The 15,550-nt window shown below is 44.4% G+C and overlaps 1 protein-coding gene across 1 annotated transcript in view; it reads right to left on the reverse strand.

Moving 5' to 3' along the window:
• Positions 1–8,552, reverse strand: part of LTBP2 (latent transforming growth factor beta binding protein 2) — a 198,074-nt gene extending 189,522 nt beyond the window's left edge. Inside the window, exon 1 of the mRNA XM_044662078.1 lies at positions 8,104–8,552. Coding sequence (XP_044518013.1) covers positions 8,104–8,552 — 449 coding nt within the window. The remainder of the gene's footprint in view (positions 1–8,103) is intronic.
• Between the last annotated feature and the right edge of the window lie 6,998 nt (positions 8,553–15,550).

Genomic DNA, 15,550 nt, shown 5'->3' on the forward strand with positions numbered 1-15,550 from the left:
TGAATAAATACTTCATGATGAAGCTTTTCCTTATTTCCCTAGCTGCTAATGTCCCCTCTTCCCCACCCTCACCAATTTCCACCTACTTGGCACATAGTGCATACTTATAAGATGTTTGTTGACTGATTGATGCTTTGAGATCACTAACTGGCAGCACCGTGCATCATGAATCCACCTCCTAGATTTTGGACAAACTTCCTACAAAGGCATTAGATATTCAGTATAAAGGGCCCTGATTCCAAAAGCCTGAAATGGATGGATGAATTGTCTCAGATGATCAGGGATACAAGAGATGGAAGAAGGCAGTGGAGGAGTGAGGATTGGAGAAGCACAAATTTCAGAGGTGAAGAAAAAATGGGTTGAAAAGCTGGAATGAAAATTAAGATCATATGCAGAGGAGGTATGGTAGAGCAGAAGAATGATCTGTGTGTCCACATTATGGAGGAAAAGGATAGAATCTTTCTCTGGACTATGATGATGAAGATTAGCAAGGAAACTAAGGTCCCTTCTGTCCTCCAACCTGTTCAGGGTACAAAGAAGCAAAAAAGAGGAATTATTAGAAGTGAGGTTGAGGCTAGAACTATTAGAAGGTTGACTGGAACCAGAGGCAGGCAAGCTAGAACTAGAGTTAATTGGCTGAAACTAGAAGTGGGGAGACCTGTATTAGAGAAAGGGAAGCTAAGAGCTTAGGGGTAGTTCGACAAGAACAAGAGATAAGAAGTCTGGAGTGTTCAGAAGGGCAGAGCTGAGAATGGTGGCCATTTTTAAACCTCTGTGGACAGCATTGGGGAGCATCTGGTCCCACTTAGGAGTTGTTTGACATTTGAGTGGACCCCAAAGCCTGTGTGGTTTTTGGAGCCTCACAAAGAATTCAAAATAAATTCCTTTGGCTCAAAAAAAAAATACAAACCCAAAAAAACTGAGGCCCATTCCTAGCCTTCTGAACCAACATTAAGGGGAACTGCCACCCAGGGAGCTCCAAGAATGTCCCCTACAGCCAAGTCACCTCTCTGGCCCATAGCTCAACCTTCCTGAATCAGACATCTCTAGCACTAGCCTCTTCCAGAAGCCTCCCATGCCCTCAAGCATTCTTCTTTCATCACCAAGGCCTATTCCAAGAAAACTAAGTAGAGTGATTGGTCAGTCACACCTTTTCCTGAGTCTTGGCCTCCAATACTTGGAAAGAGGCCCCAGGACCCTCCCAAGGTTTCTAGGAACTGAGTGGAGGGGGGGAAGAGAGGAACTGGCAGAGGAATGGTAGAAATGGCACATCCATCTGTAGATTGTTGTTCAGTCATTTCAGTTGTGTCTGACTCTTCATGATCCCATTTGGGATTTTCTTGGAAAAGATCCTGGAGTGGTTTGCTTCTTCTTTCTCCAGCTTGTTTTCCAGGTGAGGAAACTGAGGTAAACAGGGTTAAATCACTTACCCAGAGTCACATAGCTAGTGCCTACTTGAACTCGGGTCTTCCTGACTGCAAGCCTGGCATTCTATCCAATGTTCCACCTAGCTGCCCCATCTGTTGATTACTGTTCCCTTGTATGATTACAAGGTTTGTAATCGTGGGAGGTGAGAACAAAAAGAATTGGGCTTGATGGACTCAGAGGACACAGAGGTTGTGGGGGGATGAAAGTAAAGGGCTATGAATAGCACAGAAACCATCCCAAGAAGCTTACTGGGGGCAAACATCCCTCTCTCCTACTCTGTTAACAATTTAGGATATATGCCTTGAGAACTTGCATTAGGGAGAATGGCCATTTCCACTAACCCACCCTTTGATGCTCCCATCAGAGATGAAACACTAAGCCGGATGAAGCATGAATTTGACCCTGGCTCGCAAGACTCCTTGAAGCCGATAGAGATGAACGGTAAGCAGACAACAGAGCATCGATAAATTGGATGGGAATAAGACATGAATTCTACTATCACTGCTTACCATAAGTCAACAGGTTTTCTTAAGCATCTTCTGTGTCCTAAGCCCCATGTTACGTGCTGGGTTTGGTTTACAAGGACAAAGATGAAAGAACTCAAGAAGTTTACAATTTACATCCTTTTAGGGGAAACAATTTGTGTACCTATGGGGGCAACTAGGTAATGAAGTAAAAAGAGTGATGGACTTAGAATCAAAGAAAACCCGAGTTTGAATACTGCTTCAGATACTGCCTGGGCAAAGCCTTTAAACATTTTTGGTCTCAGTTTCCTAATGTGTAAAATGGGCATAATAATAGTACCTACCACACTAGGTTATTATGAGAATCAATCAAGGAAACATATGTAAAGTACTTTGAAAACCCTAAACTGCTATATGAATACTAATTATTATTTAAAAGATAAATAAATACATTTTAGTTTTGAGGGGGAAAGCAATAGCAGGATGGAAGGGGTCAGGAAAGGTATCATGTAGGACATATCTCTTAAGGTAAATTTTGTAAGTAACTATGTATTCAAAGAGTCAGATAAAAGAGAGAGGATTCGTACTACTCCCATTGGTCCCTTGTCCCCCATGGGACAAAGGTACAGAGGTGAGAGGTAAAACGTGTGAGCAACATCAAGAGAACTATTGTGCAATAAATTTTATTGTCAGTGCTCTAACACAAGGATGGGTCAGCGGGGTGGCTAGGCGCCACAGTGGTTGGAGCCCTGAGCCTGGACTCAGGAAGATTCATCTTCCTCCCAGCTGTGTGACTCTGGGCAAGTCACTTGATCCCCATTGCCTACCCTTACCACTCTTCCACCTATGAGCCAATACACAGAAGTTAAGGGTTTAAAAAAAAAAAGATTCATTTTATCAGTTCAAATCTGGCCTCAGATTCTTACTAGCTGTGTGACCCTGGGCAAGTCACTTAATCCTGTTTGCCTCAGTTTCCACATCTATAAAATGAGCTGGAGAAGGAAGAGGCAAACCACTCTAGTATCTTTGTCAAGAAAACCCCAAATAGGGTCACAAAGAGTCAAACAAGATTAAAAAACAACTGAACAACAACAAAACATAAGGATCTCATAATATAGCTTGGCACTGATACCTCATTGTTGAATAAAGAGGCTCTGGGTTTTTGAAAGCTATTCCAGTAGGAGGCAAGCCTTCAGGCTCTACTAAGCTGGAGGAGTGTCCAGCGGAAACCAAAATGGATATGGAGTCAGAAGACTGATTCCATTCCTGACTCTGAAATTTAACTATCAATGAAGTCTACAACCTGAGCAAATCATTTATGCTTTTCAGGCCTAAGTTTCCTTAACTGTAAAATGAAGGGGTTAGAACAAATGACCTCTGAGGTTCCTTCCAAATGGTTCTATAGCCATCACTACTCACATACCAAACTCCTAATATCTACCAATCCGATTTTTGTTTAACCCTTACCTTCCATCTTAGAATCAATACCATGTGTTGGTTCCAAGGCAAAAGAATGGTAAGGGCTAGGCAATGGGGGTCAAGTGACTTGCCCAGGGTCACACAGCTAGATTTGGACCTCCCATCTCTGGGCCTGGCTTTAAATTTACTAAGTCACCTAGCTGCCCCAACCCCACCCCCTTCCCTGCCCCAATTTTAAAAAAAACCTCATATGTGGGAGATGGGAGTCAACCATTTGTACTCTGAACTTTGTAGACCAATACATCCCTCTAAGAAGGCTCCTATGATCTGGTCAGCCCCTAGCCTCATGGGCCCCTGATTGGTGGGTCATTCATTGACCAACAATCCAGATTCCTTGCCTAGCTAGCACCGAGTCCTAGATCTGACCATCAGAGCGAGCCAGTCAAATAGCCTGGACATGCTCTGACCACTGTGTCAAAGAGCAAAGGACAAGAGACTTAAGTTGTTCAGTCACTTCTTGTGTTGCTTTTGAGCTATGAGATATTGGATTCAATGGGAGAGCTCCCTCACTTGTGTTGCATTGACTCCTGTCCTTTTGAGGTGCCTTCTAAAGATCAGTTTGGAAGGCTAGTCAGAGCAGTTTGGGCTTTTGCTGCTCCTAAGCCGCCATCTTGAGCTATGTGATGTTGGGCAAGTTATTTCACCTACCTGGGTTTCCTTCTCAGTAAAGGAAGTGGTTGGACTAAATGGAATTTCTATGAAGAGTAAACCACCAGACAGGCCAGAGTCCCCTAGGAACAGAACGTGGCCGTTTCTGATTTCACCGCCAGATGGCACTTTGCTTTCAGTGCTAAGCTGCCAGTGGGCAAGCTCTCAGAAATCAGCCTGTCTCCATCATTACTCACAGTGGATATGGGATCATAGGATCAAAGCCTTGGAATTAGGAGGGATCTTAGAAATCTAGTCTGACAACCTCACTTTGTAGATGAAGAAAGGAAGGAAGGCCCAGGGGTTCTGGCAGCCTCCTCACGGTCACACAGGACTTAAGTGGCAAATCAGAGGGTTTGTAAGCCAGGATCTCTGGCTCCATACCTCTTTCCACTGTACCAGATGAAAAAGACGAATGAAGTAATCAGATCACTTCCACTCAGGCCCCCAAAAGGCCAACAGACTAGAGTTAGGGGGAAGCAGCTTTCGCCTTTACCAAGATGAGCACACAAGTAATGTCTTATGCCACTGTGTGCATATGAAGTGTGGACCTGCTTTAAATGGTGAATTGGCCATACTTTACATGGAATCCCTGTGTAAACACACATTTATCAGCATCAGATTAATTTTCCTTAAGTATCACTTTAGGCATACCACTTTCCTACCCCAAACTTCTAAGGACTCTCCATTATAAAGGATAAAGTCCAAACTCTCCAATCTGCCATTTAGGATATTTTATAATCTACCCCCGATCTACCTGTTCTGCCTATCGCCACACTTTGCCTTTGCCACTCCCCACTTCACCCCCATATATTCTATGACCCAGTAACACTGCCTTTTTGTTGTTCCTGGTCCAAGATAATCCATCTCCCAACTCTGGGCAATTTCACTTATGGCCTCCCATATCTGGAATTCTTTCCTTCCTTGTCTCTGCCCCCTAGCTTCTTCCAACCAGCTTCCTTAAAGTCCCAGAGAAAATTTCACCTTCTATAGGAAGCCTTTCCCAAGCCCCATCAAAGCTAGTGCTTGCCCTCTGAAATAGCTCCAAATTATCCTACCCATAGTTTGTCCACAGCTGTTTGAATGTTGTCTCCTTTCATTAGATTGTAAGTCCCTTGAGAGGACAGAACATCTTTTGCCATTTTTTTTGTATTCCTTGTACTTACCATGGTGTTCATCAGATATTAGATGCTTAAAAATGTTAATTTACTGACATTCTATAGTTCAACTGAATTTGTTTTCTTACCTGTGCACTTAAAAAAAGAAAAGAAAAGAAATCTTTATCTTTTGTCTTAGAATTGATCCTAAGAATTGGTGCCAGGGAAGAAGAGGAGGAAGGTATTAGCAATTGGGGTCAAGTGGCTTGCCCAGAATCACACAGCTAGGAAGTGTCTGAAGTCAGATTTGAATCCAAGACCTCCCATCTCCAGGTCTAGCTCTCTATCCACTAAACCACCTAGCTGCCTCTTATCTGTGTATTTTTGCTGATATCATCAACCCCTTTTAGACTGTCTATTCTCTCTCAAGATCTTTCTTTCTTTTCTTCAGTTCCTGCCACCTCTCAACTGTTCCCTAATAGTCTCGATTTACAGTGATCACTCCTTCCCTGGAACTACTAGAGCATTTTCTCCTAAGGAACCACTTAGGGGGCACTTGCCAAAGGTTATTGGCAATTCTTCTTTTCTTTTGATGTTTTTATTGCATTCTCCCAAATCTGTTGTTAGATCTACAAGTCTGTGAGCTGTGCCTCATGCATCTTGGCATCCTCAGAGCATTCCCCAAATTAGAAATGCTACCTCTACCTCAAATCTCTCCATTCTGCCTGGAACTCTCCCCTTCATGTAACTTTTACTGTAGTGACTGGTATACATCAGCCCTCCTACTAATTTGTAAAAACCCCAAGGACTGTGCCTTGTTGCATCTTTGTAATCTACAATGTCAGCATAATAATAGATGCTTAAGAAATTTGTTTGTTGAATTCTTGAATTTGTCAAACCTCACCACACTCAAAAACTTTGTTATTAGTGAAGATGGTCAGGGAAAACATGAATCTGATTATAAAAACTCAGGCTATCCAAATGCCTACTGGCTGGGGATGGGGTTATTAAGGTGGAGAAACCAACGTGTATTATCAGTGTTGATTCAGATATTACTGCTTTGGAATGTGTGGGGCAATGGAAATCTCTAGGCTTCAGAGTTCTAATCTGTAAAAAAGATCAATTGGAACAGATGTCTTCTGAGGTCCTTTCTACTGCCCTCATTTTACAGAGAAGGAAACTGAGGCCCAAAGAGTTTAAGTGACTTAACCCAAATCATATGGGTAGCAGAGCCAGGATTCAAATCCTGGCCCTTGACTCAAAATTCAATTCTACAGCTTTCCACTGTACTACCTCTCTACTTCCTCAATTCTTGACCTACATACCTTTTTCAATTCCACCTACCTTGCCTCAGCGCCTCTGACTCGAGGCAGAAAATTTAAATGAAACCTGCCTGAGGGATGTGAAGAACACAAACACCCAGAAATATGGGGGGGGGGGGAGAATTCCATTACAATCATCCTAACAAACGAGTGAGTACTACTTCTACCCTGGCAAGGCAAAGTTGATTATTGAAAATATTATTTTCCATACAAACAAGCTGCATAATTTATGTGTGTGTGGTTAGATAGATTGGGGGCACGAGAAAAAGAGAGAAAGATCAGACAGAGATAGATACAGACAGAGAGATGGATGGAGAGAGAGCTTGGTCAGAGAATGGTTTGCCATTTCTCCACCAAAATACAAGTAAAATCAAGATCCTTAAGGTCCAAGTAGAATGTACAAATTGGACGAAGAGTTGGGGAACCCCCTGGCCAGCATTGCCAACTCCCAATAACAAGGAGTTCACCTCTGGAGGCACCTGTCAGGCTCCAGGCACTTGTCTAGCACACAGTTGTGCAATGGCCTCTGCAGCCTAGGCAGGGGAAGGTCACAGAGCTGAGCCAGCAGAGGGAGCGTGGAAACCGTGAGTTCTCATGGGGAAGCAGAATTGGGAGGCATGAGTGAAAGAAGACTATTAATTACAGTGGGAGAACGAGAAGGGAATTGGAATTTATCTGTACATTGTTGGAGGCAGCTCAGTTCCACAAAGAGGATTCCAAGGAGCAAGCATGGGTGCACACACATACATACAGCCTCAGCCCAAGTCTGAAATGTATAGATTTCCTTCTATTCCCATTTACTAAACTCTTACTAAACTAAATGCATTTCCCGCGTCCCCTCCCCCTTCTCTATCCTATTCAAACGTCGTGTCCTCTAGAACACGCTCAGACAAACCCACGCGTCCAAACAAACACCAAAGTTTCCTACGGAAAATGAGTCCCAAAGTAGGATCGGCCTCCTCTTACAGCAATTACCAATGCACTCCACTTGTGAATGTCGACCTCCGCACCTCCTCGGCCCCCACCCCAGGCTAGCCCCCACACTCCCGTCCCACCTATCCCCTAGGGGCCGCCGCTCCGGGATTCAAGCATAATAGTACACCATGCGAACCCAGGTAAAGAAAATCTTCAGCCTCTTGTTCGTCCTGCCCGCTACATCGAGGCACGGCTGGACGCCAGGGCACTTTTTTTTTTCCCCTTAGACCAAGTAGAGTTCTTTTTTCTCTGTTGAATTGGTGTGCAAACACTTCGGGGTTTCGAGAGTTAAGTTAGAGGGGAGGATGAAACTGAGGGCAGTGTAGAGAAGCTAAGCCGGGACAGTTGAGGAGGGGTAGCTCTCTAACAGCGGCTCAAAGTTTGGGTCTAAGCTCGAGGGACGAAGCAGGTGCCGGTGGTAAGGGGGTAGAGAGGGGCAGGAGGAGGAAGGAAGGAAGGAAGGAAGGAAGGAAGGAAGGAAGGAAGGAAGGAAGAAATAGATAATAGATATCTGTCACCTCTTGCCCCTTCCTACCCCCTTGCCATATAGAGATATCTAGAGAGAGAATCCGAACTGTGTATGTAAGTTTACGCATATGCAAGTACATACAGACATTGGGATATATAACTTGGGCAAGGAACTACTCGAAAATAGTAACTATACACCCATACACACACCCTTGGGCTTACCCCATCAGTCGCCCTCGGGAGGGGGGCGGGGGTGCAGCCCGGACTCTCTGCCCCGTCCGAGGGCGCAGCAGAGTCGAGGCAGTCCTGGCCAACGGTGGGTTCTGCTGTCGTAGAGTAACTGAGGACGTCTGGACAGGTGGCAGGACTCTACGGTTCTGTTGTGCTCTCTGAAGCCTCCTGAAATCCCCGTCGGTAGGGTTCCTCAGGTGTCCCCAACCTGGCTGGGGTAGGTCTCCGTGCTGCAGACCTGGGCCAAGCCCTCCTTGCTCCCGGAACAGGCTGTACACCTTGCCTACAGTCGCACTGGAGTGACTGACCCCAGGACGCCGGAGCCGGCTCCGGTCCCTGCCCGCGGGCTCATACCTCCCCCCGAGATCCCTCTGGGCATCACCCACACCCACAAAGAGAGCCAAGGTCAAGGGCAGAAAACTTCTCCAGTAGCTACCCATAGTTGGTCTAGGGCGAGAAGAACTCAGCGGACAACCAGCTGCGGCGACCACATGTAGCGGGGGCTGCAACTGCAAACTGGGCTCCGCAGCTCCTGGTCTCGCCAGGCAGGAGGAGATGCTTGCCTTGAGCGCCTCCGAGACTCACTTTCCACCCAGCAATCACTGTCCCAAATCGGCCACCCAATCAGGGAGTTGGGAAAAGGGGAGAGCTACGGGCTTGGGTAGCACCGGGATAATCGAGAATTCTCCCGAATTCTGTTCTGATTCCTGGCCCTTTGGCTTCGCAGCCCTGTACCCCCAGACCACTCTGCGCACACTGCTGCTTGCACCTTCTGGTCTCTTCCCCTGTCACTGCAACCTCGGGAGAGGATGTGGAGGGTTTTATTTTTGGAAACCTCCCACTTTTTTTTTCCACACTATTGCCCCCTCCTCGGAGAGACGGCTCAGCCTCCTCATTACGGGAGAGAGGGAGGAATTCCAGTAACACCCACTTTGGCACCGCGAAGCGTACAAGAGGCTGAGGGGGATTAACCCCTGCAGCACTGGGTAAAGGCGGGTCCCCTGTTCCAAGTTTGATCCAAGAGCCTGTGGGGGTTGTGAGTGAAAGGGCATCCCCGACCTGTTCCAGCTGTTTTTCTTCTCCTCCCTCTGACCTTCACCTTTTCGGGGCTTTCTCTGGGGCTAGTGGTGAATTCGGGTGATTCCAGCACACCTTGTAACGGAATCGAATGGTACTTGAGAAAGGGTGACGGGTCCTGGACCCGAGATACAGAAACTACTGCTAACTATAATCCCCTCCTAGAGAGCTGATGGCACTCGTGTCCAATGCCACATGATGCGTATGGCTAAAAGATGGTCCAGAACTCCCTAACCTCCGCCTTCCCCGGGGCATAAAGGGGCTTTTAGACTCTGACTTGAGCAGTATGCCCCCTAGTGGAATTGACTGGCTTCTTCATTCAGAGCTACAGTATATTAAAGGATTGCCCAGCCACAGTCATTCAGCCAGAAGTTCAAAGTACTTTCCCACTAGGATCTCATTCATCCGACACAATTTAAATCGTTGAGTCCTCCATCACTGCAATCTACTTATGAGATGAAGTCAGAGTTAGAGACGCGTGTGTGTTGTCTGGAGTGAGGATGGGGTGGGTTTTATTCCTAGGGGAGGTGACACCCGTTTTTTCAATGGCACTAAGTCATATAAGAAGTCAGTGACAAAATGGAGGATAAAATTCAGGCTTCCTGATCATGAAGGCTTCCTTAATCCTCTTCCTCTTTCCCCTCCCCCAGGCTGGAAGTAATGCCCTCTGAACTACCACAAGCTCTCTGTCTTCTGAACTCCCTCAGTATTTTATACATACTTGTGGTATGTGGTACTTACCATACTCTATCTTGTATTATATTTAGAACATGTAATTTCCCTTCTAGCTTGTAAATTTCTTTTATATGCATTTCTAATTACATCATCCTGATTTATTATTTCTGAATTTTTTATTTCTTTTCCCCTTGAAAATACTCTAGAAAGCACACATTTATGTTCTAAAAGGGGAAGGAAACAGAGAGACAGTGGAATAAAGGAAAAGATGCCAGGCCAGAGCTTCCAGTCATATAGGTAATTAACTATGGTTAATTAGTTAAATAGTTAATCTTTATTGATTATTTCTCATTTTTCTGTTATAAATCTTGTTTGTACAGAGTTGCTTGCATGTCACCTCCCTCATTAGACTGTGAGCTCCTCAAAAGCAGGGACTGTCTCTTGCTTTTCTTTGTGTACCTATAAGGCTTGGCACATAGTAGGTACTTAAATATTGATTGTCTGACTGACTGTCCTTTGCTTCATAAAAGGAGGAGACAAATAATCAGGTTCATAGGATCATTGGCTTATGGCCAGAAAGGACCCTATCGGTCATCTAGTCTAATCCCCAAATCTTATTACTGAGGAAACTGAAGAAATGGAAACATTAGATTTAGGAACACAAGCTAGCTCTGAGGCCAAGAGGGTCCAGGAGGCCCAGTGGGTCAAAGTGAGGTTCTGGAATCAGTGGAGATTTTTTAAATAGTGAAATGTACTATTATAGTCTAAAGGGTTTAGAGAAGAGAGAGAGAAAGAAAAAAGAGAGCAGGTTTGTATCTTTAAATAAATTTAGGAAGATCTGGAATACCAAAGTTCAAGGAAAGCCTAGAAAATAAAGATCACACAAAAGAATAAGGCAAGCCAGTTTTATTGGCAAAACCTCATCACCCTAAAGATCCCATCAGCCTTGTTATATTCTACCTCATCACTGCCCTCTACTTCTGACTGGACGATAGACCCATGAACTCTAAACTCCATTTAAGAGGAAGGACAGGGGGCAGCTGGGTAGTTCAGTGGATTGAGAGCCAGGCCTAGAGACCAGAGGTCCTAGGATTCAAATCTGACCTCAGACACTTCCCAGCTGTGTGACCCTGGGCAAGTCACTTAACTCCCATTGCCTATCCCTTACCACTCTTCTGTCTTGGAGCCAATACACAGTATTGATTCCAAGAGGGAAGGTAAGGGTTTAAAAAAACAAAAAAAGAGGGAGGACAGATCGGAACATCTCATTTCTCATCCGGCTGCACTACTTTGAGATTTCTCTGATTTTTCACTATTAGGGTATCTTCCCTGGCTACCCCTTCTAACTCCCCCACTTTTGAACTTTCTTTCTTTCCTCTGTTTCGGTACTGCCTTCTGCCAATTAGGGGGTAGAAATTATGCCCGTACTACTCACCTGCCTCCTGGGTCTGTTGCAGGAAGTAATTTATCACTGAAAAGGGAAAAAATTTCTTTTAGTCTTCCCTGTTAGATGATAAGCACCTTGAGGGCAGGAACTGTTCTTCCCCCCATTTTTGTATCCCAAGCACTTAGCATAGTACCTGTAATATAGTTAGCACTTGATAAAATGTTTATTGACTGACTCATTGAGGGGGACCATATAAAAGGCAATTAGGAAGGATGGTGGAAACAGGTGAAACCACCACTGGAGTCCTGGTAGAAATGGGTACCTTTACCTACCAGAGAGATTGGTAGGCTTTTTAAAAGTTTTTGTTTGAGTCAAATAGTACTAAGATTTGGGGGAAGGAAGTAGGGGATCCTGGAACTGGAGCCTGGTACTGATTCACGTTTAGTAGGGTGACAGAAGATTCCTGGGGAACTGACAACTACAGGATATCCCCCCTCCCCCATCAACAAGAAGAAGGCTTTCTGCCATATTTTGACAGGGTGACTCAAAGGTTTTGAGCTTCCCTGGGGCTTTTTTCTTTAGCAGGGTGGAGAGGCTAGTGAGCTCCTTACCCCTTGGGCAAGATTCCCTGGACCAGCTTCAAGGGGAAGAAATTGGTGCAAGCTTACTCATGTCAGAGAGTTTTGAGGCTCAGGGAAAACTCCTTTGTAAAAACTCTCCCATTCTACCCACTTCCTCTCCCACCAAGATTCCCCTGAGAGAATAGGAGGATGGGGTGGCAGACAAGGAAAAGGCAGTCACTAAGGAGCAGGATTCTCTAGACCACATTTTTTTGGTCTATGAGAAACAGCACAATCTAATGAAAATAACACTGGGCTTGAGGCTAGAGAAGAAAGGAAAGAAACACTTAAAAAGTGTACCATGATCAGAGCTTTGTGCTAAGCCACTTTACAATTATTATCTCATTTGATCCTCCTAACAATCCTCAGAGGTAGGTGTCATTATTATTTCCATCTTTGCTGATGAGGAAACTGAGGCAGACAGAAATTAAATGACTTACTAAGGGTCACACCACTAGTATCTGAGGTCAGATTCGAACTCACATCTTCCCAACTCTAGGCCAGAACTCTATCCACGATACCACCAAAGTCATCTCCCACTAAAGAAACATTGGTTTGGGGCCAGCTGGGTAGCTCAGTGGATTGAGAGTCAGGCCTAGAGACGGGAGGTCCTAGGTTCAAATCTGACCTCAGATACTTCCCAGCTGTGTGACCCTGGGCAAGTCACTTGACCCCCATTGCCTACCAAAAAGAAAAACAAAAACAAAAACAAAAAACAAAAACATTGGTTTGGTCCCTGCCTCTGAAATATGCAAGTGTTGTTATCATGGTCAAACCACTACATATCTGAGCTTCAGTTTCATTATTTATAAAATGAGGAATCTTAATATCTGTAGAAACTATCTCCCCTGAGATAAACCATAGCATTGACCAGCATTTAAGTGTCAGCTATTAGTATGAGAGGGAAGGAAGAAGAGGACAAAGAATGCCACTTACCTGCTATCTCCTTCCTTGGGGAGATCCTGGTCCTAAGAGCTTAAGAGCTAAATTATTTCCCATTTCATTAGCCCTGGGGCATGGAGATTGGCAAAAGAGAGGCAGGAATAAGAGAATCTCTGAGAAGAAATGTTAAAATATTCACAGTATTAACGCTACTTTTCAGAGTTCCAAAACATCTGCCGCCTCATTATATTCCCACAATTTTAGAGCTGTTGGTATTGGGTCCATTTTATGGATGAAGAAAACTGAGACATAGAAGTGGCCAGCTCAGGTTCATCTACCCACTACATAGCTAAGGCAAAATCTAACTGATCAGAATATAGCATCAGAGGGTTTAAAACTGACAAGGACCTTAGAAGAGATCATCATCTCCTTCATTTTATACAAGAGGAAACTGAGGTCCAGAAAGTTTAAAAGGCTTGTCCAAGGTCACTCCGTATGTAAAAGCAAGAATTCAAAATTATGTATTCTGAGTCCAGATCTCATGTTCTTCTCACTTCTTCCCGTTGCATGACATTGCCTTCAAATATCCTCTTTATCTATTCCTTACTTTCCTAGTGGCTGCTATCTGATATACTCCCACCTACTTGGTTCTTCCCTCACTGGGACAGTATTTTTGATTTTGTCACAGCCTCCTCATTACTATGTAGGGGTAGGGGGTGGTTTAACCCCAAGTGTCATTTCATGGACTGCGGGGTCTCTCTCACTACTCTGCTCAGGAGTTGTTGCTGAACACTACTCTACCATGCTCTGTCTAGTCTTAGACACTGGATCATTTGTAACCTCCCTCCTCTATCCAATGGCACATCTGAGAGTATCCCTCCTCCCCATTTTTGATAGCGCTGTTTCTCTCCTAATTTCAGATCTTCACCAGGCTCCCAAGACCAGAAACCTTGGAGTCATCCTTGTCCCTGAGCTACTTTTTCCTCCTGTGTGTCCAAGACATTATTATTACTCCATCTCCCTTGTCTGTACATTTGGAATTCTGCCACCCACATAGTCTCTCACCCGGGCCTCTACCCCAGCCAAAACTCTTACACACAAACGTTCTTCCTTCGTTTATAGGATCGGCTATCCCATTCCTTCTCTAGTGGCTCTTGTAATTTCCCACCCTGTACTCCTAGGACCCACAATGACTGAATGATCTACTCTAAATAAATGATATCATCCCACACATAGTAATTTTTCTGACTGCCTTCTTCATCATGCTTGCCACTCCTCTGATGTGAGTTTATTGATGCTGCTCTTCAGAATCTCCCATTTCCAAAATTTTAGTAGGTCCTTTAGTAGGCCTTTAGTAAGCCTTCAGTTCAGCTCACCCTGACCCAAGCTGGGACTACCATTTTCCCTCATTCATTCATCAAATGAATGAATGAATGAATGAATGAATGAATGAATGAATGAATGAGGGACAACCTGGGATCTGGACTCTAGATGTGGAGACAGGAGACACAAGGGTTCCAATTTCTCCTGCTTAGTAGTTGAAGCAAATCTCTTAACCTGCCTCAACCTCAGTTTCTTCCATTGTGAAACAGAAATAATCATTCTTGCACTCTTGCACTCAGGGTTATTGTGAGAAAAGTGAATGTTCAAGATCTTGATAAATGTGAAATTGTATTATCCCTCAAACATTAAACATGTATTGGATATCTATCATATATTGAACACTATGCTAGATGGAGGAAATGTAAAGTTTAGGTAAGGTATGGTCCCATCTTTACAATACGGTGATAAGACACTAACACAAATGGCTATAATACACGATATTATGTGATAACTATATTGTCAAAGCACAAAACAAAATGCCATGGGGGAGGAAGTTAGAGATTGCATAGAGAAGGACATTCCTTCAACCTGGCGTTTATTGATAGACTTTCCAAAAACAACAACTACTACATATGACACGCTTTTAAGCTTAATTTAATTAATCCATCACTTCCTTAAGCATAGGCCAGTGGTGTTAAACTCAAATAGAAATGGATCCCTGTGGGCCACATATTGACTCAGGAAACCACAAATTAACTATGTCATACTGTATTTTTATTTATTTTGTTAAACATTTCTCAAATACGTATTAAACCTCGTTCTGTTAGTTTTGTACACCTTTCACCTTAAGGCTGCTAGTTCGACTCCTCTGGACAATTGGCCAAACCTGGCTTTGTAGCATGTGTCAATTTCTAAGATATAAATGCTCACACTGAAAATTTAACAATCAGGTCAAAGCTGGTTCCAGCACTCTCTTAGGCCAGGAAACAACGATGACAAAGGGCACTGCTCTCCAGGCTTTCCCCCTCTTGATCCACCAGTCCACCAAGATCAAAGTCCTAGGAACTTTGACCTCCTTTCTCATCCCATTCCTTCCTCTCCAACTCTGGGGCTCTGACCCTTGGGAAGATCTCTGGTTCTAACGGTCTCCTGCTTGGCCCGTGACTCATCCCTCCTCTGCTTCTATTACTGCCTTCTGCCAATTAGGGGATAAGAATGATGCCAGCACTACTCACCCACCTCCTGGGCCTGTTGCAGGGAGTAATTCATCTCTGAAAAGTTCTTGGGGGCCAGGAAGTTCTTTATAGAGAGTCCCAAGGGATTGATAATGAGATAATTGGCTCATGGGTAGAAAAGGATGGCCTCTGCCTTGATCCAGGACAGATTCACTGCTGTTTGACTGACACTGGGAAGAAGTCTAATTGCTTTCTCATGTCATGCTGGAATAATGCTGGGGGCTAGAGAGCTACCAAAG

The sequence above is a fragment of the Gracilinanus agilis genome, chromosome 2 (assembly GCF_016433145.1).
Source record: "Gracilinanus agilis isolate LMUSP501 chromosome 2, AgileGrace, whole genome shotgun sequence".
NCBI classification, from domain to species: domain Eukaryota; kingdom Metazoa; phylum Chordata; class Mammalia; order Didelphimorphia; family Didelphidae; genus Gracilinanus; species Gracilinanus agilis.